The following is a 27,261-nucleotide window of genomic DNA, read 5'->3' as shown; positions in this document are numbered from 1 at the left end:
GAAGAAAGAAAGTAAAGAAAACAAATTCAATTTTTGAGTGCGCATCAGACGTCGTCGTCGTCCATCTTGTTGTCTGCTGTCTGTGTGTAAGCGCGCGCGTGTGTGAGTGTGTGTGTGTGTGTGTGTTAGGGCATCCGCTTCCGGTTGAGCTGCAACGCATTTTCGGGCAGAGGCAGGCAACAAAAACAAACCAACAAACGAAAGGACACAAAAAGGACACGCAATAACAAAGCGAAACAAAGCGCAACAGACGCGAAGCACACACACAGCCACTCATTGGGGCACCATCCCCGCCCACCCCGCCCCAACTGTACCCCCGGCTTCCACGAAGTATTCAGAGAAACCAGGACATACGTAATTCCTAACAAAACAAAGGAGAGACAGTGGAGAGGGAAGAGTACCACCCCACTCCTCATGTAAGGAACCCGAAGCCTGGAAGAGCCCCCCCAAGTAAGTGATGATGAGCCCGACGAATACCCTGCACACATGACATCACCCGGTGTTTGTGTGTCAGAGCCACTAATCCCCTTTTTGATCGCCAAACGCCAATTGGCCTTCTCGGGTTACACTCCCACACACACGCACATTTCTTGGTCTTCCATTAGAAAGACATTGGAGGCGATTTCGCTTCCTTTTTCTCCCAGACCCCCCAGCGCCCCAGAGCCCCAGAGCCCCAATCGCTCTGGGGCATACCCAATCCCAATACCAGACCCTGGGGGCAACCCATAGAAGTGCTCGAAATGGAAAATCTTAATTGCACAAGAAATGCGACAAAGGAAAACCGCACAAAACGGCTATGCGGCTGTGGCTGTGGCTGTGCCAGTGTCTGTGGCTGAGGAGAGGTGTTGTTTGGGGCACACTCTCTGTGGCAGGCAGAAGTAAGTAAGACAGTGGTCGGAATTGGGTCAGGTCACCTTTCTGGGTGGTAAGATCACTCCGGCAGTGTCCTTCTGAAGCGTTGAAACCGTGTCAAACAGACACTTAAACCTTATAATTTCATCACAATACAATCGCGATCAGGGGGCATACTCTTAAATCCATCGATACATATAGCTATTGTTTTCAATCTTACAATCTACGAGTATCTGTGCTTATGGGTTGCTGTCTCAAGTAATTAAATATCCAATCTAATATCTGCACCTCTAAAATGTCTCATGATTTTCGTTGATTGCCATTGAATCTAGGGAAATCGTTAGGGCACTGAATGAATAACATTGTAATTTTCTTACATATATTTCATCACTATTGCTCTTTTGAAGCACTTCATTCCGAAATGATATTTCTTCCACTTTGTTTAGCTGTATTCCCTTTACAGCATTACTTCTTCCCTGTGATCGTTATCGATTCTTTTATCGATCTATGCTTCGAAAGTACTCTGCTGTCAAGTCGTTCGGCGCTCGCATATCCGCTGGGAGGAATGTTAGCAAAACGTACAAAACGTAGAAAACATTTGCGGAGGGTTGAAGCCGAAGCCGCGAGGACAAGCGACACGCGATTCCATTTCTAGAGGTGGTTAAATGGGTGGGTCCGTGTGTGTGGGTGTGGGTGTGGGTGGGGAGGGGTGGTTTGCAACATAAAATATGAAAGAGCCGAGAGGCAGAAAAAACAAAATGCATATTCTGCATATTCCGGGGGCATATTAACTAATGAGCCGACGACCTCGCGACGACGGCGACCAAATGCAAAAATGGGGATGGAATGGACGGAACGGACCAAGCGAATGACTGACAGACGTACATACGGATTGACCAAAGGAACGCGCGCACACACACACACACACACACACACACACACACACACACACCCAAAAACAGGGGCCCAGGGCCACAACATTCGAAGCCATGCCTTGCTCATGGCTCATGGCTCATGGGCCCCAGTTCATTCTCCCATGGAACATTGCACTGGGAACAGCAGCAGCAGCATACTGTTTATAAGGTCACCCTATTTCCATGTCTGCCACATGCGTCCATCTGGTGGCAGTTCTCATGCCCGTTGCTCTCTTCCTCTTCTGCTGTTCTCATTTTCATTTCCATTTCCACTTCCATTTCCACTCCGTTTCCAATTGCAGTTCCAAATCCGATTCCCAGTTTGGTGCTCTGTTCTGTTGTCTTCCATCTGCAATATCCGGTTCTCAATGTGGGCGCCGTCTCCGCGTCTCCGTGTCTCCGCTGCAACGACGCTACGCTCCCCGAGATCTGCATAGATCATGTTTAGGTTTTTTAGTTGTAATTTTCCAGTGGCGCCCGCCGCCGTGTGGCCGTGCACCCATGTGGGGGGTGTGGGTGTGGGTGTGGTTGGGGTTTCAAATGATTGGATGGACGGGTGGATGATTGGTTTGTTTGTAATCTGTCATCGGACATTGCCGGGCTTGTCATAAACATCGACAGTCGCACTGCAACGATCTCCCCCAATTCAAGGGGCATCGTTTGTTTACAACGAATGCGGTTTCCCATTACCCTTTTCATTCGACAAATGGAAGTTCTTTGAAAAATACGATGGCAAAATCTGGTTCACACGATCAGCGTTTGTTTTGGGTAAATTCGAGTACACACAAACAGCTTTGAATTAGCGCTTAAAAAGTACTTAAAGAATTAGATCTTTTCTAAGAATGTTTACGGATAAACATTTGCTTTATTCACACATAGTACGACGTGACTCTCTGATTCGCAGGGAAATGGTTTTCTCTTCCAAAAGGAGTTTTTATGGCAATGGGATCTCAAAGACGCAAGTCCCCCACGGCAATGAGCAGCTTTATTCTCACACTAAATTCATTCCCATCGTAAAGTTGACACACATCACAGCCCCAGCCCCAGGCTCAGCCTCCCTCCAAAATAATGGATGATGGTCGTTCCATTCTCTCGGTCCCATTCGGAGGAGGCGATTCCAAAGTAGCTTGAGAGTTAAAGAGGGCCTGCCTCAGAGGGACCCATCATTACCAGCCAAAGAGCAGCAACAAAAAATTAAGAAAAAACTATGGCTAAAACCGCATTAAGGCAATGGTGGGGCAGACATAAAAAGCGTTCATGTTGCATTCACACAATGTTGCTGCTGTTTTCAGCTTCTTCTTGGGGGCATTTTCCATGGCCATTGGCACAGGCCAGAATTGTCGCATGTTCTCGTTCTCGGTCTCGCCTTCTCGCGTTCTCGCGTTCTCGCGTTCTCCCAACCAACACAGTCGCGTAAATTGAAAGCTTGGCTAATACCATTAACATTTGATGGCTAACAACTGTCCGCCCCTGTCCGCCCCTGTCCGCCCCATGTCCACTGCTATCCGCACAAGGGAACTGGCGCAAAATCTAACCAAATGTTGTTAATTGCAAGTGCCCCCCTTCCCGTTTTGGCTATAAGCAACATTCGACAGTGGGCCGCAGCCAAATCGCTATCTTGACCCGATTATCGGCGAATCGATTGCCTCTATAAAAGATGTTCTCTCGATTAAGTGTACCTTTTCCATTCCACATGAACTTCTCTACTCCTTACCATCGAAATCCGTAATCTTATCTGAAATAAGACACAATTGATGCTCCCACAAAGAAGTTCTCTTTAAGCAGATAAGCAGATGCATGATCCTTTCATACATCTTATACTAAAGAAGCCTTATATTTTGGCTCTATAATTTCATGTTTAAGAATCCCTAATCTCTTTTTGTATCAACTTAGAGGTTCTTTGGGGAGAGAGGAAGGACGAAATGTCACAGAAGAAGGGAATTGTACTGAAGAGATCTTTTACGCCACGGATTCCTTCTGATTTCGCGTCTTTCGGATTGGATTGCAGTGCTATTCTCTCATTTAATGGCACTTGTTGAGTTGTTTTAAGAATGAAATCCAAGGGGAATTAAGGAAAAGCCAAGAGAAGATCGTTTCCAGATCTTCGCTCTGGACTTTCCCAGCATATTCCTGTTTTGTTTTCCCCATTGCAGGGCTTTATATTTTGGCACTCTCTTCGGCTAAGCAAATAGAGGCCACATCAATCTCTACGGATCGGTGGGTATGTTTTTGTTTGTGTTTTTGTACACATCCCCGTATCCCCGTATCCCCGATCCCCTCGAATGCGTATGGCCAGCCATGCCCCCATGCCTTCCAGTCACGGTGTATTTTCTGCTTTTGTGCGTTCGGGTGCACCAGGGGTGTTCACATGCCATTGCCACTGGCAAAGGGGAGACAGGGGGCGCCAAAGAGAAGTAGGGAGATGTGGGTGGGTGCGCCTCTGCCTCTCTGGTGCGGCACACGACCTCGGGCTCCATTCGTCTGTTGCCCCAAAGCAGACGAGAAAATAAACATATTATTGAATAATATTCTGCTGCATGCCACATGAATGCGTGCCACATTCTGGCCAGCAGCCAAGGCACAAAAGTGCGGCACATAATCAAATCAAATTTTGCCCCAGCTGCTGCTGGTTCTGATGCTGGTTTCGCGGTTCCTGGACACACTTTAGTAAGCGGCTTACTGGACCAGGGATTGGGGGCACGACTGCGACCACGACCACGACCACGGCTGGCTCCCTCATAAATCTGTCAAGATCTTCAATGAGAGATTTAATGGGAATCCGCTGCCAGACACGTCCATCAGCATCGAATCTGACAGCACTGCCTGGTGGCTGATGGCTGATGGCTGGTGGCTGGTGGCTGTTTCCTACTGGAATTTCCACTTGTTGTTTCGTCTCTCGGTTTTCAAGGGCGGCATTTATTTTTAAGCAGAGCAGAGCATCAAAATCTGAATGTTTTTGATTGAGAAAAAAACTTGGCAAGAAATCGTAAAATATCTAGTGAAAATATGGAAATACTTGGAACACTCAATGCCAGCGATGGCATTCGCTCCACTTGATTCCATTTCTAAGAATACATACTTAATGAAACCTTTTAACTAAAAGAAAAAACCCCTCTTCCCTTCCCTTCTCTTCTCTTCTCTTTGCAGATCGACCAATTAGCCTAACCGAAAAGTCTTGAAAATATCAACTGCTGCTGCAAACTGTATGACTGATTTATCCACGTTGATCAACCAACAGAATTGGGGAACAGAAACCCCCCAGAAAACTAACTCCCTAAGAACTCTTTATATAGCCTTTACACCCAAGACAACCTTAGCCACCTTTTGGAAGAATGAATGGCTTGCTATCGCTAGAAGCTTTAACTATTTATTGAGCCGAGTAGCCAAGTAGTCAGCTAACACTTGCAAGCAATCAATCAATCTATCAATCAATCGATAAATCAATCAGCAGATATACAAAAAATACACATAGAAGAGGAGCAGATACCTCACAGATATACATACATACGTAGATACACAAACGAGAGTCATCGTCAGGACCCTGGGGAGAGGAGGAATGCAGCGGTGTCCCTACATACATGAGATGCGAGAACGTTTGCTGGACCAGCCACGGGAGACACTGCAATTGGAGAACATGGAGCGGGCCAATCTGCTCGACAATCGACAGTCGGCCTCCGAATCGAATCAGGTCGGCACTGTGGTCAAGGTACGGGCTATTCGATATACTCGTTACAAGGATTCCCCCGTTCCCCCCGCAATCATATGCAATATACATATCTCATTAATACACACACACACACACACACACACACTCAAAACTCATGCACAGCTCATCCATAATCCAGCATCCATCAGACAAACGAATGTGTATTTTTAACATAAAAACATCTCTGAAGTTCCACTTTTTTAAAAAGCATTTTATAGTGAAAATACATACAGCTTTTGGCACAATGTTTAATCGGAGCTTAATTGACCTCTAGCCTAACCATATCATATCAAATTTCATCGAAACTTTCGAAACTAAAAACCTAAACCAAATTTAGAATGATTTTTAAACCAAACGAAAAACTGTACTAGGATTCTTACTGCCATTATTCTAAATAAATAGCTAGACTGCTGCTAAAATACTACTAGACACGGAATAGTAAAGTACCAGGACTGATACTGAAAAAATACCAAACAAAATACTAGACTACTATTAGAAGAACTGTTAGACACGCATTAGGACGTGTCTAAGCCATATTTTCGCTGGTTTAAAACGAATTTTGAATGGGCAATGGTTCTAAAAGATCTTTAAAATCATAATTTGAAGAAGTTTCAATCATTTGATGCAAACACATTAAAACACTCCACTTGTAAAGTGCGACACAAATTTCATACATACAGTATGTACATTGGACATACATCATCCGCTTACATCCAAATACATCCATATGAATACTTGCATACCAACTCGAAAGTCCTGTTAATATTGCATATGAATTTTAAGATTTAAACCGATTTTATGGCGTGTGCGTGTGAGTGAGTGTCTGTTTGTGTGGCAGATTTATATTTAAAGATTTTTACCATTATAGAGAAGAGAACCAAGAATTGATGAACCAAATCCTTGCACGAGTAAACGATTCGCCCTTAACTTTATGTTCCTCGAAAACGAAACTGAAAATCAAAACAGAAAAAGAGAAAAAGCGAGAGCCCACTCTCATGAGTAATATTATTTCTGGCAATAAATTGGAATTGTTTCGATATTATTTTTGAAAAAAAAACAAATGCATGCAATACGCTTCCTTAAAACCATCTATATAATATATATATATGCTATATATATGTATGTTTGTGTCTCTGTATATAATATGTGTAACATCTTGTACCATACGACATTCCAATTTATTGTTGTTAAAAAAGTAAACAAGCTCAATGCAGGACGAGAGTTTAATCCCCAATTTTACTTAACATTCGATTCAAAAAACAGCTACAGGGAGATGGTTATCACACGAGTCCTGCACATCAGCGCACACCGCTAGTGCCACATGATCTGGGCGAGGACTTCAATTTGGATTTCGACGATGACTTCCCGATCGATGCCCGAAGACCGAAAAATGCAAAGTAAGTGCGTTCCATGGTCACATGCATCACATGATGTTCCCTCTCACTCTATGTGTTCTTTTGTGTTCCATTTACGTTTAACATCCACCCGAAACTGTACTCTGCTTTCATTCCATTCGTTCCCTCGCGTTCCTTTCCAAAAGTTCCAGCCGCTACAACGAAAGACTGACTGTCGTCCCATCTTCCATTCATTCTCTGTCTGTTCCTCTCTCGATCTGTGAGAACTCTCTTTATGTTCCTCTATGATCCTTAGATATCGTAACGTAGTGTTTTTGAAATCCTTCTATAAACCGCATACCGTACACCGTAAAAAGTTTTCAAATTAATCAAAGCAAGAAACCGTTACAGCGGCATACATCAACCGGTTCTGACGCGCCCACAGCCAAGGTCAGATTTGGTATTATTCATATGAAAAAAAAAAAAACCAATATAAATATATACAATAGATAGTTCCTTCTTATAACCGTATGACTCTATCCCCACTAATATCCTAAGAATCCCTAAGAATCTTTGGCCTAGCCTCCCACTCACTTACGTTCTTAGTAGATCTTTCACCTGCATCTTGCGTGATGGCCTTATCCAGTAGTGCACCAAAAAATCTAACCCCAGATCTTGATCCGTCCAAGGGGGGAATACCCGCTTATATCCTCTGTAGAGTGTAAGGCCCGAATTTATGCAGCTTTTATTGTACTTCTTTTTGGCATCCTGCGGATTATAATGTCAATGAACTGAGGACACAGGCTCAGGCACAGGAACATTACATTCCCGATGCTGTGGCATTGTTGCCGCTCCTATTTAACAAATAAGTAGGAAAAACGCTTACACAATGTACTAAGGGGAACGGGCGACAATGGGAGAAAAAGATAAGTTGCAAACAAATTACGCAACTTGACAAACCGACAGAGCATTCCACTCGGCTAGGCTTGGCTGGGCTGGTGCTGGCGCTGCGGCATGAACTGTCAGGCTGGAGCGGAGAGTGCCCTCGTCTTTGTCTCTGGCATAAAGTGTCATTGTACGAATGACTTACATTCGTGAAAACCAGCCAAAGACATGGGGGGGGGGGGGGAGGACGACAAAACGCGACAGGAAAACTACTTATCGATGCTTGGCATAGGGCCAAGAGGCACTCTCCAGACTCTCCAGGCTCTCCAGAACATGGCTGGCCAAGTAACTTATTGATTCGACTCGAATCTATTTGCGGAAGGCTGCGTCGATTCCCCTGGCTATAGCCTTGTACTGTAATTATCACCCGATTAGGCACAAGGTTTGGGCACATCCCCAATACTCGCACTCGTGTGACTTCACTGCTTTTTGTTTTATAAATAATAGCTTCAGACCTTCTGATAAAGACCTCATCTGTTGATAGGCTAAAAATATAATTAGGCAAGAGGAAACACAACCCTTCGTTAGGGCCATCGAAAGGGGTGGCAGATGAAAGGCCGCCACAGTAATTATAGCCCTGCTTCTATGAGGGTGAGGAGCCCCTGCCTCATCCACTTTTCCACTCTTCAACCTTCAAACTTCAACCATTGATCCAAATTAGCTTTCAAAACAATCCTGTGATGATTAAGGATGTATACAAGCTTCTTAGCTTAATGCAGACTTAAGAATAGTCTACGGACTATAATAATGTGTGCTTAATCAGGAGCTACTTATTGAAGCTCTGCGGGAAATGCTCTTTGATTTCAGGAATACTCTCGAACTCGTGTTCTCCAAGAGTCCAAAATGAATCAATTTATTCTTAGTTTTGGAAGGGTTTTGAAGGAGTTAGCTTCTTTAACAATGCAAAATACTGAAGATTACATTGGGAATCCTGATTTAGGGGTGAATTTTTCCACAAAAATATAACTAATTGTAATTTCATAATGAGATATTGGATAGTGCTTTGAATAGGAACGTATTCAGAGTCAGCTAAAACTCCTTCTAACAACCTCATCTATACTTTCAATAGATCTTTTAAAAGCACAAAAGATTATGTGGGGCATGTAATTTCCATGATTATGCCCCATCATCAATGAATCGTGGTTGAAACGTGGCCATCAAGCACTCCTCCAGATGATTGCAGATGTTTCCAAAAGGAGTCGACTCTCATCGATTGGGTTTTCTCTTATTTTTGTTCGCGTTGCTCGCGGGATTAGAGTGTGAGGGCAGGCATTTGGGTCATGCATCCTCCTCTGGCTGGGATTAGGGTGCGGCTCATACCTCATACCCCATGCCTCCTGCCCCATGCCTCGTGTCTGTCTGCCACTCCAGGCACAACTACGACGCAGTATTGGAGTTGCGGCGCAAATCCTTATCCGAGTAGTCCTTTTTTTCACTCCTGTGATTCCACTGCTGCAACCCCTTTGCCACAACACGGGCCACGGGGCATGGGGCATGCACACTGCAGTCAATGGCTGCGTCATGGCACACGGCACACGGCATACGGGAGTCGGGAACGGTAGTTCGGAGTCCTGGAAGCGTACAGATTCCTGCCGGGGGGCGGCAACCCAGCGAATGCACAACCAAAACAGAATCCGAAACATTTTGGTTGTTGTGAAATGCGCACAAAGCGGAGGCCGCAACAGACAGGCGGCGAACGGGCGGCGCAAAACGGAGCGAGCGCTAGAGTTACGATAAAACGACAGCAGGACGAAAAGGACGACGAACAGCGGCTGCCACGGAAACGAATGGATCAGACAGCATGACGACGCGTCGTCGTCGGCTTTACTATATCGTAAGCTCTCTGCCCCATGCTGCTGCGCTGCCACAGCCGCAGCCACAGCCGCAGCCACGCGCTGCTGTCGCGCTGCTCACCTCTGCCGCTGCCGCTGCGCACAATGGGCAGCGCACGGCTTCAAGTGGGGGGATTAGGCGCAAGTCGCAACGGGAAGGAGAAGCAGCAGCAGCAGCTTAACCATGAGCGCCTAATGAGACGCTCAAAGGGTAAGCATGTATCCACTGGGAAAGGCAACGAATGACAAACAAAATTCCACAAGAACATATTCCTTGTAATTTTTGTAATTTTATTGAGCAGAGCACATTGAAAAGTCATTCGATTACGCAGAAACTAGAGAAACTACAGAACTTGTGCGAGTTTACTGCATGCGTGTCGTGCGGCAGTGCCCCTCTGTTGATTTATAAGGCACGACATAAGGTTGTTCTTGATGTCGTTTGGGCAGTCATTGCAGGTACATACATATGTACTATGTACTATAGGATATTAGTATAGATTTCTGATTCATTTCGCATCGAAAGAAAGTTATATCAAAGTTGAATTTCTTCAAATATTTTGATCCTGAAACTGGAATCTTTTACATCTTTCACATTCCCCAAGTGAACTTCCCACCCCAAATGAATAGTGAGAAGGTTTTCAGCCACACCATCCACTGTGCCCGCGTGCCTGCTCAATGTTCTGGGGTTGTTCCGGCACTGTGGCTGTAAGAACCATAGTGCCGTGGAGTAGCTGGTTGTAAGAGGCAGTAAAAGCAGCCGTAATTGAGTTTTGGGCTGTTGCTTTTCGATGACTGACGGCTGCTGGGCCCCAACCCCTACCCTCTTCCTATTTCTGATGCCTTCCGCCATCTGATGCCTGCATCCTGCATCCTGGAGTCAGCCAGCCAGCCATTGATTGGCATGTCAACCTCAACCCTTGGGCTGCAACTGACCCATTTACATGGGGGCGCCCCCGGGGGAGCTGCCTGTCTCGCTGCCTCAGGATCCTGTAACTGTAACTGAAACTGCAACTGATGCTGAAGCAGAAGCTGTGATGGAAGCTAAACAAAGAGTCTCCCACTGGCCTGCCCACTGATTCAATACTCAATTAAGAGATAGGCGGAGGATAGCCAGAGGACAGCCTCGATGCATGGATGAGCGCGGTATAAACATTTCAATCAAGTGCTCGCTACTATATGGAAATTGTCTCTGCGAAAACAAAACGAAATAAAACACAGAATGTGTCCTACTTTCTGGCATACTCTACCGAAATTTCCCCTACTGGCAGCAGGCAGCAGGCAGCAGCAGCAGCCGCATCCCAGCTCTGAAGTATCCTTCGGAGAGGAGTATCCTGAAACAGAGAGAGATGGAGAGAGTGAGAGATTCGGCGCACTCTGAGGGCGGTTACTGCTGCTGCTGCTGCTGGATTCTGCTCGATGCTGGATGCTGGATGCTGCTGGCCCTCTGTTGAGTCGAGGCCTCGACGAGCCTTTTCAGTTGTAGTTGGATAGTAGAGGCTCTTGGACGTGTTTTGTGTGGAACGTTCGCAAGGTAAAGCCTCGAGATAAGGAGCAGCACCAGTCTGGCAGAGGGAATCAAATCCATCAAAGAACAGAGCATTTCTATGCATATTCCATTTATTTTGTTTTGGTGAAAAGTCCCGATCAAAGTGTGCAAAAAATGTGCTGAAAAGTGAAGTGTTTTTGAGAACAAAAAGAAAAAAATGTATATGGCATATATCCATCCAAGTTGTACCTGAAAGAGGTTTTTCCCTGGGTCAAAACTGAAACAATTTGCAGAATATATTTTTCTAGTGTCTGCCCCTATATATACCATCCGTAGGATAAAAAGGGGGGTTTTATTTTTTTCCAAAAGCTTGCAATTTACTGCGGAGCCAGGCCTCCAGAAAACAGAAACCAGAAATCAGAAGCCTTTTGATGGGGCACCGGGCACTAATACACAGCTTATTATACAGACAAGAGAGAGAGAGAGAGAGAGAGAGAGAGAGAGAGAGAGAGAGAGAGAGAGAGAGAGAGGGAGAGCTCTCAAGATTCAAGAGGAGCTATATACCAGAATGGAGATATATATATGTATAAATATAGCCGATCCAATGCATACACACGCAGCCGAAGGACTCCATTCTCCGTTCGTTTTTGGGATACACTTTCCCCGCCCGGAATGCGAGTGCGAGGGTTGAAATCACAGTTGTTTACGCGGGAACTGGGGCTGCGCTCCGCTTCCGCTGGGACACAGAGAGCGAGAGAGAGGGAGAGGGAGAGACAGAGTGAGAGAGAGAGAGAGTGTAAGAGACAGAGAGAGAGGTCAGTAGGTCGTCGGCTCCCCGGGATGCAGTCCAAAACAGAAAGCGCGGCTTAAGGCCACGCCTCATTTGCCCATTTGTCAAATGCATTTCAAATGCGTTCCACAAAAAACCCCAAGAAATCAGAAAGACAGAGAGAGGGACAGAGAGAACAGCAGCAGCAGTAAGGGATGGCCAGAGAAGGCCCAGGAGGGAGAGAGAGGAAGTGAGTGCCTAGGGAGAGTGGAGGGAAAGAGAGAGCTAGCTCGCGAAATTCTGTTGCACATTTCTGTTACAAAAGCAAAAGCAACAACCAGAAAAACCAACAAAAACCAAATTAACCCCCGCGAAAATCACTCTGCAAATTGTTTCGTTTCGATTTAGAGTTGCAAAAGATAATAGAAAGCGAAAACCATACAAAAAAAACTGTGACACAAAATTACAAGTGAAAGACATAAAGACAACTGTCGAGAACTATCGAGTCTATCGAGCAATCGATAAATCGAGGAAACTAGAAATCGTCGGGTATCACGCAGCCGAAAATAAAAGCCAGCGCAACGGAGACCGAAACGGAAACGGGAACCATGGGCGGCGGTGAAGTGAAGGTCGCTACCGTCGATGTGGAGGGCGGAGACAACATGGCCACACTGCCGGTCTCCCGCTCCCACACCGCCGGCAGCACCGACAGCGCCGAGAAGAACAATGCGGCCAACAAGGAAATGGAGCTCAAGAACGTCATGCCGCAGCCGCTGCAAAGGTGCGAGAACCGAACCCATCGTTCATCCATCCAGTTGGGGCGGGCGATCGTCATCAGTGGGGGCATAGGCAGTGCCCAGTAGGGAATGGGTAGCGGGTTGTGGGAATCCACTCGAAACACACAGATACACACCCACACCGACCAAGCATTGTATATAACACACAAGTATGCTATGGCCCAACGTGCAACCCACCAGCCCACCGCCTCGAAACAAAACAACCGTAGGAGCCCACTGTCTCTCTTTCATGCTCCCTTCCTTTGGAAAGATTAATCCTTGCTCCACCTCTAACCCGCCGCTCCCCAGCAGCTGTGTAAAACCTAAAACCCCGCCACACCACACCCCGCCCACAAGCAGAACCAGAACCAGAAATATCTGAATAAGTATCTTCAATCTTATAGGGTTTGCTACACGTTCAAGCCAAATCCAAATAAACACAGTTTTATGCCAGCGAAAATAACGGTACAGGGCACATATCAAACAAATCCAATAACGGGACCAATCGAACTATGGTAATATGATACCTATGATGCTAACCATAACCATATCCATATCCAAAGCCCATCCAAAGCCCGCACCAAGATGTGTTCCACTGTTCCCTTGTGTTTCCATAGTCCCTACATCTTGTATGTGTACCCAGTGGATTGTGGGATAATCTCTTGAACCAATACATGATTATGGGACAAGACTATTGGGGCACCCAACCCCAGTAATCCACACTCGACGGAGAACCATCTCTTTTATTCTTAAAGCCAGACAGCCTTTTACTACGATTTGTATGAGAAAAGTACAGATATTTCTTCCCCTTTCGCAAAAGTTTCCTTCATAAAAATATCATCCAGCGTTTAAATAGAATGTAAATGATGAGAACACGCATTATCTAAGGTTCTTGAGAATATTTTCGTAAAAAATTATTAACTTTCATATGATAAATATATGTAATATTTGGTATCCCCATGAATACCATCTTCTATCTATAAAATGGAAATCTAAAATCTAGTTCAAAGTCCGCAAAATTTCAAAATTTATTAAGTAATTGAATTATTCCATATTCGTTTGGATGTAATTCTCAAGGATATGTCTCCTGTTCTACAGGAGATATGACGACCATTATGCATGTTCGATAAATTCCGCCTTCAGTTTCGATTCGAGCTTAGGCTTCCCTGCTCTGTAGCCTGCACCACCATTTTGGCACAGAGTGGGGTGCTGTGCTGCATGCAAATGAGTGACTGCCTAAGCAGGGGGCCACGCGCCTTCTGTGTATTTTAAGCTGCAGCCAAGTCGTTGATGCCGCTAACTGGGTCACAAAAATGACTGCCTTGCAATGAGTTGTTGCATGGCACACACACACACACACACGCGCGCCCAGTGGGTTGCATCAGAACGATATGGATGTGGATGTGGATGTGGATGGAGCCCACTGTGCGAGGAGTAGAGGGCTAATCAAATATCAAATTAGGGCTAATACACGGCGGCTGTTATACTCTCGAGCTGTCAAATGAGAGAGAGAGAGAGAGGGAGAGAGGCGGCTGCACTTGAGATGCTCTTTGAGAGTATGCATGTAGTTGCATGTCAGTCACACAGATACGCAAACTCACACAGATACACACACTTGTATACGAAAGTAGGAGATTGAGACACTCTCGCACTTGCCAAAACGGTTCTAGTGGGTCAACTCGGAGGGGGAGTTGCAACCAGATCTTGACACACTTCACACACACACATACACACACACACACACATACAGACACATACTAACTGCAGCACCCACGTACACACACGTATGAGCACCCAAGCCCCAGAACTCGTAAATATTTCTGAAGCCATGAACTAATGATGTGACTCCATCCCCCCTTCCCGGCCATACAGGACATCGCTATTCATCGTGACCAGCCTGGTGTACGCAATCCTCCTGATCGTCGTATGCATTGCATACGTGATCAGCGATGTGACCACACACCGCCTGCCAGTGCTCTACTACGAGACATTCTTCACGTATCTGTACGGCGTCAGCATACTCTTCCTCCTCTACGTATTCTGTTTCCTGCTGCAGGGTAAGTACAGTCGGAGTCTCTCACGAATGGCGGGAGGATTTTCACGTGCTACTGTGTTCCGTGTGTTCCATCAGAGAGCTCTTGCTGCAATGGCGGCAATGGCAATGGCAATGGCAGCAAGCCGAAACCCCAACCCAAGGAGAAGAAATCGAAGAAAGCCAAGAATGCCGATCCAGCCGATTCGAAGGAAGCGAAGGGCTCCAAGGACTCTGGCAAAGCAGCTGTCAAAGGCGCTGCATATCAGGTAAAACTACAAGAGAACGATCTTTGATAATTGACACTTACAATACTCGTTTGTTTTCCATTAAAAAAGGAACACTCAGGTGGCCCTCAAGCTCCAGGAGCTTAGATTCTAGATTATTTCTTCTAAGAAAGATTTAAATCATTTTAGATGACCTTCACGGCCTCTTCTTTTACCAAAAATACCCCATTTATTGGTTCTTGTTCGCATTCAAACACTATGCTTCTCTGATATTTTTTTGCGAAACGTTCATTTGATCTTCAATGATCTTCAACTTAGGTCGTTAGCCGCTAGCTTTTGTTCAATCGATGCTGACTGATCTCTCGTAGGAATTTAATTCATTGAATAACCTCAACAAAAGTGCGCTATAGATGCATTTCCATGGGAAAACATTCAATAGATATTCACTGTTCGCGCCCCCAAAGCTCTGTCATGTTAATTATACTGTGAGGCCGCATCAATTATGGGTCATATGTGAATTTCCTATGGCACTCAATCTATGTTTTTCTCTCTCTCTATGCGCAGGAAGCACCCGTGGATGCCGAGGTGGCCGTTACCCCGAAGAATGTACGCAAGAGGAAGACCACTCATAGCGATCCGACGCACGGCAGCTTCTTCCTGCGAGTGGGAGCCATTGGTAAGAGGGATAACAGAATATGGCAGAGTGTCCCATGGATCTGATTTTTTTGGGGGTGGTGGGGGTTTTGTGTTCTGTGCAGCATTCGGTCTGGGCGCCATGATCTACATTGGACTGGAGTTCGGATCGTTCTTTGAGATACCCTTCGATTCGCCCTGCCACCACATACTGATCGGAGTGAACCCGCTGCTGCAGATGATCTTCACCTTCATGCAAATGTACTTTATATTCATGAATGCACGGGTAAGTGTCGATGTAAAAAAACTAAACTAAAGAACACTGTAAGCGTATGACTACTACTACTATTACAACCTTCTACTACTACTACCTACTACCTACTATTATCTACGGCTTCTGTAATCGTATGTTAAATGTTAAACAAAGATTAAGTACACGAAACCACATCCCCAAGGCTTCCAAAAAGTTCGAGGTTAGTCTTCCATCTGCCACCTCTCTCTAGAGTTCGGATTCGGGTACTCGGTTTCGGGGTTGTAGGATCATTTCAATAGAAATTCGCTTACGGTTACGGTTACGGTTACGGTTACGGTCGACTCGGTCTTACACCCTCACTTTGTATCTGTATCTGGCGTGATAATTGGCAGTTATGCAATTGAGTTGAGTTTCAGTTGAGTTTTCATTCATGCATTCGCGCATCTGCCACTGCAACTGCCACTGCAACTGCAACATTCGCACCCATATATCATACTCCACTCGTACCACAACCGCTATTCACATCATCTATTCGCTTGCCATGCTTCGCTCTGTCTCTGTCTCTGTTTCTGTCTTTGGCTCGAACGTAATGCCACCCACGACAAGTGGCATCCACTCTCCACCACTCACAGTACAGTGCTATTCGGCTGGGGTCGAATCGATCATCGATCATCGATCATCAATCACCCATCATATCACACCATATCCACCACAACAACACAACAACGCATTTCAAACTCTCAATCCATCCATCCATCAAACATTCATCCATACATCCATCCATCAATGCATTCATAGTTTTTTTAATAAATTTTTGTCGAAATTTGCTAAGTAGTTATTTAATGAAACCATTTTTGTGTACATAATCCCACAACAACCGCCCCACAATTCGCGCGATCGCAGACTAGGCCACCATTTCAGGTACGATATGCAAATCATTTTCTACTCTACTCTACTGTACTCTCTACTACTCCCTACTCTACGCTCATTTCTCACACTGTATACCGCATATACAAAAACATACATCCTACATATGTCTATGATACTATGTTACCGATACTCGTATATGATAACCATTAGCTTACAACATCTCTCTATAACTTACAATACTCGTATGTTATCTATATATAAGGGATCGATCCATGTCAGATGTGTGGCAGTTTGGTTTTTGTTTAGTTGCCCCACCCTCACCGATTACCCCTTGCAGACTAAAAAGTTCCTGAAAAACATGGACTTATGTACCAGATCTGTTCCTCAGTTCATGCGACAGAGATTAGGTCTTTCCAAAAAATTCGAGTAATCGTTTCTAAGACTTCGAGTGCCGGCGAGTATATTCGGTTTCATGACCATGAAGGGCTCCAATCCACATCCGAATGAAGTCAAGAGTAGCATTGATAATCGCGATAGATTCCCGAAGAAATACACTCATTTGAGCTTAAGATACACATACATACATACACAGAAATCCTGTAAATCAATATAAAGATCTACCAATTCGAACATATTGAATCTGCGTCTGCGTAAGCGTTTCGAAGGCTTCGGGTGCCTTCGAGTACATCAAGTATATTTGCTGATCATAATATCTACGCTATAGAGTCCTCGAAGAAAACAATCATTGGATTTGGGAATACCCTCTAGGAACATCTGCAGGGGTAGTCGGGGATGCGGTTCGGTTCGCCCGAAGCCGAATTTTGCCTGTAATCTACGTAATCAATGTACCTGCAACCCTGCGGCATCCAAGAATCTCAGTCGTACTCAAGCGCTCCACCCGGGCACTGCTCTCTCTCTCTTTTCTCCGTCTCTCCTCATCTCTGTCTGAACTTGCAGCTGAACATCCACCGATTCAAGGTGATTGCCCGCTTCGGGCTGATGCATGTGGTGGCCACCAACATTTGCGTGTGGATCCGGACGCTGGTGAAGGAGTCGCTTCTGGAGATCACCATCTGGCACCAGAAGAACGAGGCCGATCCGGAGGCCTCGTCGATAGCCCACTCGGTGCGGCAGCATGCGCTGCGGCATGCCGGGACCGTTCTACGCACCCATGCCGGCCCGAACAGCGAGTTCGAGGTGCTGGACGGGGAGGATCTGCTGCCGAAGGATGTCTACAAGAGCGACAATGTGCTGTCCAAGCTGGTGCGCAACACCGTAGACGGCATCTCGAAGAGCCTGGGCATGGGCGGGGATGTGGCCAGCTCCACTGCGAGCAGCATCATCAGCAGCACCACCACTCGGGCACCGTACACGACGGCCGGCTATCAATGGCACAGCACTACTATGGCCCGCAAGCTGAAGAAGTTTATCACAAGTGCCACCACAGCAGCCACCACAACGGGCGGCAGCCCCAGCACCATTGCCAGCACCACCACCACCTTCGGCACCACCACTACCACCACCACCAGCCCATTGACCACCACCACCGCCATACCCATTTCCGCCGGCAGCACTGCAACGGACGCCATCAGCAGCACGACCAGCGAATCGCCCTTCAGCGGCCTCCAGCGACTCCTATCCAGCGCTGCCCCGAGTCTGACGCCAGTCGATGGGTCCGCCTCCTCGGCGTTGCCCGCTGCTGCCACTGGCAGCGTCTCCTCGTTCTTCAACAGCTTTGCCGCATCCACACCCAGCACCAGCATCGGAGCCGCCAGCACGGAGGGCCCAGTCAACATCATGAACAACCTTTTCGGACCCGGAATGGAGAACAGCTTCCAGACCTACTCGGACATATCGCACGAGGAGTCCAGCGGTGGCCTGGTGGCCTTCGAGAATCTGGAGAGCCTGGACAGTATCTACCCGGCGGCGCTGTCTTCCAACATTGGCACACTCAACTCCACCGCCTGCGGGCGCATCGATATTATGGGGACCATTGTGTACGACTCGGCGCCGTATCTGTATCCGTTCATCATTGAGTATTCGCTGATCGGTGCGGTGGTTTTGTATGTCATGTGGAAGCACATCGGCCGCTATCCGGGACGGATGAACGACGAGGATCTGGAGCACCGTCTGGAGGTGATGCTCTCACGTCGTGCCGTCGCCATGGCGCAGCAGGCACGCTCCGGTCGCGTCGACTGCGTTGGCTCGTCGAAGGGACTGTTCTTTGGTCTGCTGCTGTTGGTCGGCGCCCTCATTTGCCTGATACTCTTCTTCGTCTTGGTGCGTCATCAGCAGTTCTCGCTGTTGGCCATTTACCTGGCCGATGCCAGCCACTGCATCCTCATGGCCTTCGCCATACTGGCCATCATAGTGGGCTTCATCAGGTCTGGTTCTCCATATTCCTCATCTAGAATACATATATGCCTTTACTTTATTTTCGATCCGCACTAACGACACTCTATTCTCCTTTCACAGAGTAAAGAACCTTAAGTTCCGCTGCGAAGAGCAATCCAATCTGAACGACATCTTGTTGCGCATCTCGGCCTTCGGCCTCTTCACCTACTCCGTGTTCAGCATCATTGCCGGCAGCCTCAAGGTGCTGGAGAGCGAGCCCAGCCTCCTGGTGACGACCACCGGCGGTGTGGCCGTCTTCCAGGTGATCTTGCAGCTGCTCTTCATCGCTGACGTATCGCGGCGTCGCGTCCACTTGCCGGAGCACGATCGCAGCAAGCCCGGCCGCCAGATCGTCACCTTCCTACTCATCTGCAATGTGGCCATGTTCGCCATCTACACATTCGAAGCTCAAAAAGTATTCGCCAATCCTGTAAGTAGATATGTACGTAAGCGAGACTGAGTTAAGTAAAACGATTAACGCTCTCGTTCTCAAATCGTTCCGTTCTATACGTTCTATTCTAATTAATGTTTAACTCAATGTACATAAATGTGTTCATCTGTTCGTATCGTTCATGCATGTTTCTGTGCGATAAAGAAAAAGGTACTAGATGCATGTCCCGCATGAATCTACAGAGCTCAATGCTTTCGTGTTCGAAATACTCTTCTGTGGGTTCATTCAGGGATCTAATCGGTACCTTCAATTCGAATGACTTGAGCTTCTGTGTTGTACTCTTGCATGTTGTTTGTTTGTTTGTTTGGCTTACGAATCGTTATTATTATCGAATTATTGATTCCATTTACTAACCAATATCCGAATGGGTCCAATCTCGAATCTACAGGTTCAGCTTGACTTCTATGGCTTTGTGCCCTGGTCCATCATCCAGCGCATTACACTGCCGCTGTGCATCTTCCATCGGTTCCACAGTGCCGTGACACTCGCCGAGATCTGGAAGACCACCTACAAGGCACGCCTGGAGTAAGCAACGAGGCGGTACCGCTGGATGTCGAGGGAGTTATGAAAATGCACCAAAAAAAAACCAAAATGTAGCGAACCCAAAAACCAAAACGCAAACAGAAATCAAGTGAAAAAAGTTAGTTTCTAATTACGTATTAAACATTATGCAAAAAAAAACCCTACCATATAATTATATATATTACATACTTTTTTTGTTTATTGTTTATGTTATGTTAGGTTAAACCTAAAGCAAACGCGAAACCAATGCGAAAATTCAAACGAATCGAACGAACGATATCGAAACGATCGATAAACGATAAGAGAGAGGGCATATGCAACCCTGCTGCCGGAATCGCCGGATGATCGCCTAATGCTTTCTCCATTTACTTTTCTTATTTTTTAGTTTGTTAATCATGGGAAAAACTTACGGAATCTAAGAACTAAGTCATAGTGTTTACAGAACCTGCAACCCGAACCCACTCCCCAGAATCACATGGCACACGAATACGTTTAATCTCAGTTGAATATTAAATTATTAGTTAATTTCTTTAACACGCTGCAATACAATACCAAGATAATATTAATTTTATAATTGTTTTATCATTATCCAAACATTAAAAAAAAACAAAAAGCGAAACAAAACAAAACAAAAAAGAACATAAAAAACCAATTAAAATTCATATATCGAATAAGACGTGAATTATTCTACAAAATGGTTGTTTACTTTTCGAGTTTGCTCAATGAGTAGGTAAGGAATATCCCTCCTGGGAGTGAAACGACGACCCCCAGACACACACAGACACACAGTCACACCAACACACAGACAAACATATATTGCCATGAAGAAGCAGCAAACCGGAAACGGAAGTGAACACACATTTCAACTTCAATCTTTACCAAAACAAAAACAACAACCAGCCGAACAACAACAAAACTGTGATGAATACCATAAATTTGTTCTCTTCATGAATATCTCTCATTTTTATCTGCAAGAATTTATGAGTTTTTTGTATATTAATTATATTTTCGTGCATTTTCAGCTGCATTTCAGTTAACGGTCGCAAAAACTTTTGTAAGAATTTAAGCGAAACACGAATGGCGTTGCAACAACTTCATGGCACCAAAAAAACAAAAAAAAAACAAAAACAACAAAAAACTAAAAACTAAAGAAAACCAAATGAAAAACCAAATAAATTGTGGCATTCTGAGGCCAAAAATGAAAAAAATAAAAAAAGAACAAAACACATTTTTAATATACATTATATAAAAGTTTATAAATGTCCATTTTTTGATTATTAGTAGTGATGTTAAACGAAAACCAAAAAGCAACAAAAGAAAGCATAATTAACGATAAACATAATACTAATAATAATTGAAAAGAAAAAATATTGTATGTATGTTATAGAATAGGATCGAAGCGAACCTTTTCGCCGAGAATCTGAACAGAATACAGAACACACAGGAAGAGAAAGTGAAAGTGAAAGCGAAAGTAAGAGTAAAAGTAAAATTAAAAATGAAGTAAAGTACCGAGAATGTACCGAAAGAATGATAACGATTTACGAATACGAATACTATCCCCGCATTTATGAAACAAACAAAAGATCCATGAAAACCCAAAGCGAACAAAAAGAAAAGGGAAACACAATTTGAAACACAATCTACAATGTTAAGAGGACATTTTGAAAGATATATTGCCACGTATATCTATAAATATATGTATACTAACCCACCAAATTCAAAGTATTTCAACGTTTTATACACACGAAGAGGATGCGCAGATCAATACACCTTCCCCTTCCAAAAGAAGGCCCATGAAAGTCCTATCCCCCCCTATCTATCACTATGCCCCAGAAAACAGCTGAAACTTGCAGAAAAGTAAAGAAAATGTAAACGAATACGAATACGAATACGAAAACGAAAGAGTTTGCTAAAGACCAAAGAAAAAGGACATCAATTGAGGGACACATCAAGAGAAAAGTGAAAAGAGAAAAAAGAATTTGAGAGTTGAATTTTGAAAGAATTTGTCGCCGGTGGAGGGAAACACACTGCCCGTCAAGTGATCCACGAGAGTACATGAATCTACAACAAGTCTCTATACAAAAAAAAAATACATGCTAAACACGCTCTAACGATATAAATGTATTCTATATGTATGTGTGTGTATTTGTATTTCCAGATTAGGGCCATATATATACACATATACGATTCTATATACAATCCAACAAAACAAAAGAAACCAAATTCAAAATATATATGTATGTATATATATATATATATATATGTATATATATGTATATATATATATGTATATTTATATATATATATATATATATGTATGTGTATGTTTCCAACTTAAAGGAAATTCAGAGGTCAAAGAATATGAGAGATGAGCAAAATGTGGATGGTAAAAGCTGGAAAGATCAAAGCAAAAAGAAAAAAGCAAAATGCATCAGTATACAATATACAATACTCTCGTAATAGATAAAGCCAAAATCGAACAAATCATAAGTAGTTCAGCACACAGATACTCCACACACACAGACAGACATATAAAGGACATGAATATATTCAAAGTTTGCGAATCAAATTCAGTTTGAAACTTGTACTTGTGTAGGCTTTTAGTAATTGTAATTGTAATTGAATGAAGAATATTCATACGAGCATCACACATTCATACATACTACATATATATGTATACATACATATATTATATATATATATATATAAATCTAATTGTTTTTTCTTTAAAATTTAGTTAAACATAAGATCGAATCATATTTTATGTCATACAACAAACAACAAAGTAAAGCGAATAAAACAAAAAGCTAATCACAGCCGAAGACCGAAATATTTATTAAATGTTTCAACTAAGTTGTATAATTATAAGTGAAAGTTTACATAATGGAATTATGTATCCGTATCTAAGTGAAAAGACAGACCAGACAGCATTCTTAGACAGCATTTCGGGCCAGAGATTGGAAGGATGGATCCCCAGAGCTCTGGCTAGATGGAGAACGGAAAACGATATCGATAATCGATAATCGATGGGGCTGAAATTAATGAACGAAAATTCGAAAGGAAAACGCAACTTAACGCACAACAACAACAACAAAAACAAGAGAAAACACCAAAAACAAAACAGCTATAAAATTTCCCCAAGTAACGAAAACACCACAAAACAACCATATAAGTATATATAGAGTACATATGTATACATAAGCAGTATATAGACAATTTCAATAACTGATAAATATACAATATATATATATATATACACTTATATATAAAGAGAAAGCCCAACAGCGAAAGCAAAAATTCAAGTTCATTTTTCCATAACCAAAACCAAACCAAATCGAAACCAAAATCGAAGTCGAAGTCGAATAATTCAACAATTTAAAGTGAATACACACTCGTATAATATATGATACATCCATCCCCCCTGCCCCACATAAACAATTGTAAGCAATTTTTTAATCATTGTCGCATTTTAGAAACGATATTGAAGATGAAGATAAAATCGATAGCGAACAAAAAGAAAAACTAAATTAAACCATTTCCAAGCGCGAATACATTTCGAATTGTTCGAAGCCCCCACACACAGAGATAAACACACATTCCAACGTATTCACAACACTCAAATTTACAGCCACACCCCACACACACACTCACTCATACACTCACTCGATTGAATACATTGCATAACGAATACAAAGATACAAATTGAATTAAAAACAAGTTGGATGTGGAGGTGGATGATGGTAAACGAAGCAAGAATGACATACAAGTAATTTTAAATTGAATAAAAATTAGTATTAAATATGTACAACAAATTTTCAAATGCGTTTTATTTTCACCAAATTCGAACGATTCTTCGATGGGAACATTATAGACTGGACCGGACTGGTTCGATACACCGCAGGATTTCAAACAATTTAGATCCCATTTAAAAATCTTTGGATCACCTCTGGAGTGGCCTACTGCTCGCCCATTCCAAGCTCTCGTTCTCTTCCCAGTTGCTCGCTCATTGGAATTCGTTTCTTTTGCATCTCTTCTCCAGAGGACAAAACATTTTTCTGCTGCTGATTCTAATTTCTCGATTCCTTCCTCGAACCTGCCAGAACTACCAGAATTAACATGAAATAAAGGAGTTATTATCTTCTTCAATATCATTTCCATCATCTTACCAATATCCAAAACGAGATTTGTCTTCAAATCGTAAGAGACCTTCTTGATGTTCCCTTCACACCAAAGAAACCTCAAAAATAGAACTAATTGTACGGAAAGGTCTTTCGCATTTCGGTTTTTACCATTGACTTCCACCGAAAATTACATCTCAATCGAATTTTTAAGGGGACTGGGCGAGTTGTTCATTTTGAGTTTACATTAAACCAAACTAAAGGCAGACACAAATCGGATCAATCATCTGCTAATATCATAATCTATTTCGTGTATCTCGGATATATATTAGGCACTATACATACATTGGCTATCAGCTAATCCTCGGATCAAAAGGTCTGGGCGGCCACATTTAGATTCACTTGGACGGTAGCCCAGCGATAGTCGCGGCTGTCGGGGTCGCGCACCAGGCACATCGGCTGCAGTTGGCGTCCCTTGGAGTCCTTCAGGTTGCTCAACAAATGCTGCAGGCCACCGGGAGTAACATAGCCGACGGCACAGACGGTCGCCTCCGTGAAGCTGAAGCCGGCCGTAGTCACGTAGCCGAAGACCTCGCGGCTGCACTGGCGCCGCACGCTATCGCTCGTCTCGGCGGGGTCTGTGGGCAGCCAGAGGCGGCACATCTCCAGGAGGTGGGCTCGGACCAGAGGCGCCGTGTTGGCCGGTCGGATATGGACACGCCTGGTGGCCGTCTCCTGGAGGCGCCGCTTCTCGCGCACTCGTCGGGCCCGCAGGCGCTTCAGCTTGATTTTGTGGTCACTGCGGAGCTCCTTGCGCGTCCGCTCGTTGAGATCGGGCTGCGGGGGCTCCATGTGGACGGGCGCCTGCTCGTTCCGACTGATCTGACGCCAGCGTTGCTTGTAATCGGCAGCCGAGGGCAGACATATAAGGGCATTGTCCTTCACATGTCCACGCGCCTTCAGACGTAGCTGGATCTGGATGAGGCAGTCGTCGGGCACCTGGTCGGGTAGAGGCTGGTGTAGCCGCAGACAATCGCCGATCGACTCCAGCAGCTCTCGGTGTCGCAGCACGTGGTACGATCCAACGGCTGGACTGGAGGTGGCAGCAGTGGTCTGCCAGTCCCGCACCAGGTGCTTCCAAGGGGCACTGAAGGGGCTGGCGACTGCCAGCTTCCGGTAGTTGGTGCGTTTGTTGGGCGGCAGGCGGAAGTAGCGAGCGCGCCGCTCTTCGGCAGCCGCAGACGCCAGCTTCACCCCTGGAAATAAATACCCAAATGGGGAATATAGTGTGTCTTCTCAGAGCGCACCCACTTACCCGCCAAAGTGTCGGCCAGATGCTGCTCGCCGCCAGACTCCCTGGCCACCGAATCGAGCTCCCGCAGGCCGCCCGGCCTGGCGCCCCACATGGTGAGTGTTAGCCAGAGGGCCATGCCGTACTTGGCCGGCGCAATCACGTCCCAGCCGCAGCCGTAGCCCAGACGCTTGTATTCGGGATCCTGGGAGCCGGGTCGCTGGATCAGCAGGAGTGGAACCGCCTGCATCTGGTCCTCGAAGGCACACGGTACTCCGGGAACTACAGCGTGCTGCTGGCGCAGTTCCTGGTAGTGATGCGTGGACATTATGCCCCTGGCCAGGCGCTCCCTCTCCTCCCGCTGCCAGAGCGGACTCCGAGCCAGGCACTCGGGCGGACTGAGCAGGAGATTACCAGCTGGCACCGCTCCAGCACAAGATTCCGCCTTAGTGCGCTTGCAGGGACGCTGCAGGCGGGGATCCACGATGTGGAGGCCCATAATGAGGTTCGAGAGCAGCTCGTTAGGGGAATGCAGTCGGAGAGCGGCTTCGCAGTAGTCGGCCTGGGCCGCCTGGACTCCAAGCTGATCCCTCCGATGCGCCCGCAGGCTGGATGCCAGCACTCGCTGTGCCTGGGGTCCCGTCAGGCGAAAGCGGTTGAACTCCTGCCGCAACACCAGCAGCTGGATGCTGCCGTTCGTGTTGGAGTAGTGGGCGTGTCGTTCAAAAGCCTTGGTCTGTGTCCAGAAACGCAACGGCTTCTCTTTTTGCTCTTTCTGCTCCTTCGCTGGCTTTTCCTCCAGGGGTAGCGTCTGTTGCCGCCTGGACTGCAGCAGGAACACTCTCTGCAGCTGCTCAACGGTAGCCTGGGCGGCACTGGGATGCAGCCAGAGCCAGAGGGTGCGTGTATCCTGTGTGAATGTCACTCCTTCCTCCAGGGGTCGCCACATAAAGCTGGCACGCTGGAGAGCACCGCGAGGATACTGGCTATCGGCGAAGAGATCCACGCTTCCCTCGCGACGGCCCGTAAGGAAAGTTCTCGCCGTCACGCTCAAGCCGCACTCAGGGCTGGTCAGGCGGGCGAATCCCATGCGCAACGACTCCAGGCTGCCTTGCAGCTCGACGCAGGTGTAGTAGGAGATGTCCTGGAGCAGGCAGTGCTGGACGCTTGCCCGATAGCAGGCGCGGTAGGTTTTGTCGCAACTGGCGTTGGCCAGGCGGTAGCCCCAACGGTCTACCATGTGGAAGCGCTTGGCGTGCCAGATATGCGTCTCCAGCCAGTGGTGCCGCCGCTGGCGGCGCACGTACTCCTTCAGCAGGTTATCGGGCCGGCGCCGGTACTTGCGCGAGGGACGTTTCCGGATAACCGGGTCGTTTCCGCCCTTGCTCATCTGGTTCTTGTGGGCGTGGCGGTACTTGCGCGGCAACCGCTTCGGGTGGTGGGACATGGCGCGACGCCGCATGTGCTTGGGCAGCGACTGGAAGATCAGTTTGCTGCTGACTGGACTCAAGGCCTCGGCGATGAGTCCCTTGATCTCGTTCAGCGCACCCGCCGCGTAGCGGTAGGTAGACACGTGCGTGGGCAGTGTGATCCGGCCGCCCATGCGGGCATCGTACTCCAGTTTCTGTGTGCTCATGATGGGGCCGGGCCGCAATATTCAGCATAAATTGTATTTCGAAAACGCTTTCGGAAGATCAAAACAAACTGAATCCGCGGCACGTGGCAATATGGTCACACTACGGCTGCAAAACCATCGACAACACTATCGATAAGTGCGCAGCGATATTGGACGATGTATCGTCTTAGAGATTCCTGTTACCAGTCATTGGTATTTGTTATTCGTTTAAATTTCTCTC

General features: G+C 45.8%; 2 protein-coding genes across 19 annotated transcripts; one reads left to right on the top strand and one right to left on the bottom strand.

The window, feature by feature from the left end:
* On the top strand, window positions 1-21,166 carry LOC6597831 (proton channel OtopLc). Of its 16 annotated transcripts, none has more exons than XM_026990666.1 (14): window positions 1-450; window positions 4,914-4,969; window positions 5,279-5,472; window positions 6,736-6,869; window positions 7,218-7,256; window positions 13,019-13,129; window positions 14,487-14,671; window positions 14,746-14,915; window positions 15,438-15,549; window positions 15,632-15,792; window positions 17,587-19,013; window positions 19,105-19,465; window positions 19,863-20,114; window positions 20,216-20,456. In XM_026990666.1, the coding sequence occupies exons 3-13, from the start codon at window positions 5,323-5,325 to the stop codon at window positions 20,001-20,003; spliced, it is 2,991 nt and encodes a 996-aa protein (XP_026846467.1). In that variant the 5' UTR covers window positions 1-450; window positions 4,914-4,969; window positions 5,279-5,322; the 3' UTR covers window positions 20,004-20,114; window positions 20,216-20,456. The 16 variants fall into 16 exon arrangements, with proteins under 16 accessions (XP_026846467.1, XP_026846466.1, XP_026846465.1 ...); XM_026990665.1 differs by having other exon boundaries at window positions 5,218-5,472; XM_026990664.1 differs by lacking the exon at window positions 20,216-20,456 and adding an exon at window positions 21,019-21,166 and having other exon boundaries at window positions 4,914-5,472.
* Window positions 21,167-24,309: 3,143 nt separating this feature from the next.
* Window positions 24,310-27,253, bottom strand: LOC6597829 (ribonucleases P/MRP protein subunit POP1). 3 transcript variants are annotated; one of them, XM_026990627.1, is made up of 3 exons: window positions 25,430-27,253; window positions 24,460-25,370; window positions 24,310-24,371 (listed from the first exon to the last, which is right to left on the bottom strand). In XM_026990627.1, exons 1-2 carry the CDS (start codon window positions 27,039-27,041, stop codon window positions 24,484-24,486), a joined length of 2,499 nt encoding a protein of 832 aa, XP_026846428.1. In that variant the 5' UTR covers window positions 27,042-27,253; the 3' UTR covers window positions 24,310-24,371; window positions 24,460-24,483. The 3 variants fall into 3 exon arrangements, with proteins under 3 accessions (XP_026846428.1, XP_026846427.1, XP_026846426.1); XM_026990626.1 differs by having other exon boundaries at window positions 24,335-24,401; XM_026990625.1 differs by lacking the exon at window positions 24,310-24,371 and having other exon boundaries at window positions 24,403-25,370.
* Between the last annotated feature and the right edge of the window lie 8 nt (window positions 27,254-27,261).

The sequence above is a fragment of the Drosophila persimilis genome, unplaced genomic scaffold (assembly GCF_003286085.1).
Source record: "Drosophila persimilis strain 14011-0111.01,24,50 unplaced genomic scaffold, DperRS2 tig00000606-arrow-arrow-pilon, whole genome shotgun sequence".
Classification (NCBI taxonomy): domain Eukaryota; kingdom Metazoa; phylum Arthropoda; class Insecta; order Diptera; family Drosophilidae; genus Drosophila; species Drosophila persimilis.
This window is presented reverse-complemented; position numbering and strand designations above follow the sequence as displayed.

Bases quoted from the DNA above. Each gene is read 5' to 3' on its own strand.
- LOC6597831 (XM_026990664.1), top strand. From the start codon at position 5,323: ATGCAGCGGTGTCCCTACATACATGAGATGCGAGAACGTTTGCTGGAC. The intron at 5,473-6,735 runs GTACGGGCTATT...TTCAAAAAACAG, and splicing joins AGGTCGGCACTGTGGTCAAG to CTACAGGGAGATGGTTATCA. The intron at 19,014-19,104 runs GTCTGGTTCTCC...CTCCTTTCACAG, and splicing joins ATCATAGTGGGCTTCATCAG to AGTAAAGAACCTTAAGTTCC.
- LOC6597829 (XM_026990627.1), bottom strand. From the start codon at position 27,041: ATGAGCACACAGAAACTGGAGTACGATGCCCGCATGGGCGGCCGGATC. The intron at 25,371-25,429 runs GTAAGTGGGTGC...ATTTATTTCCAG, and splicing joins TCTGGCCGACACTTTGGCGG to GGGTGAAGCTGGCGTCTGCG.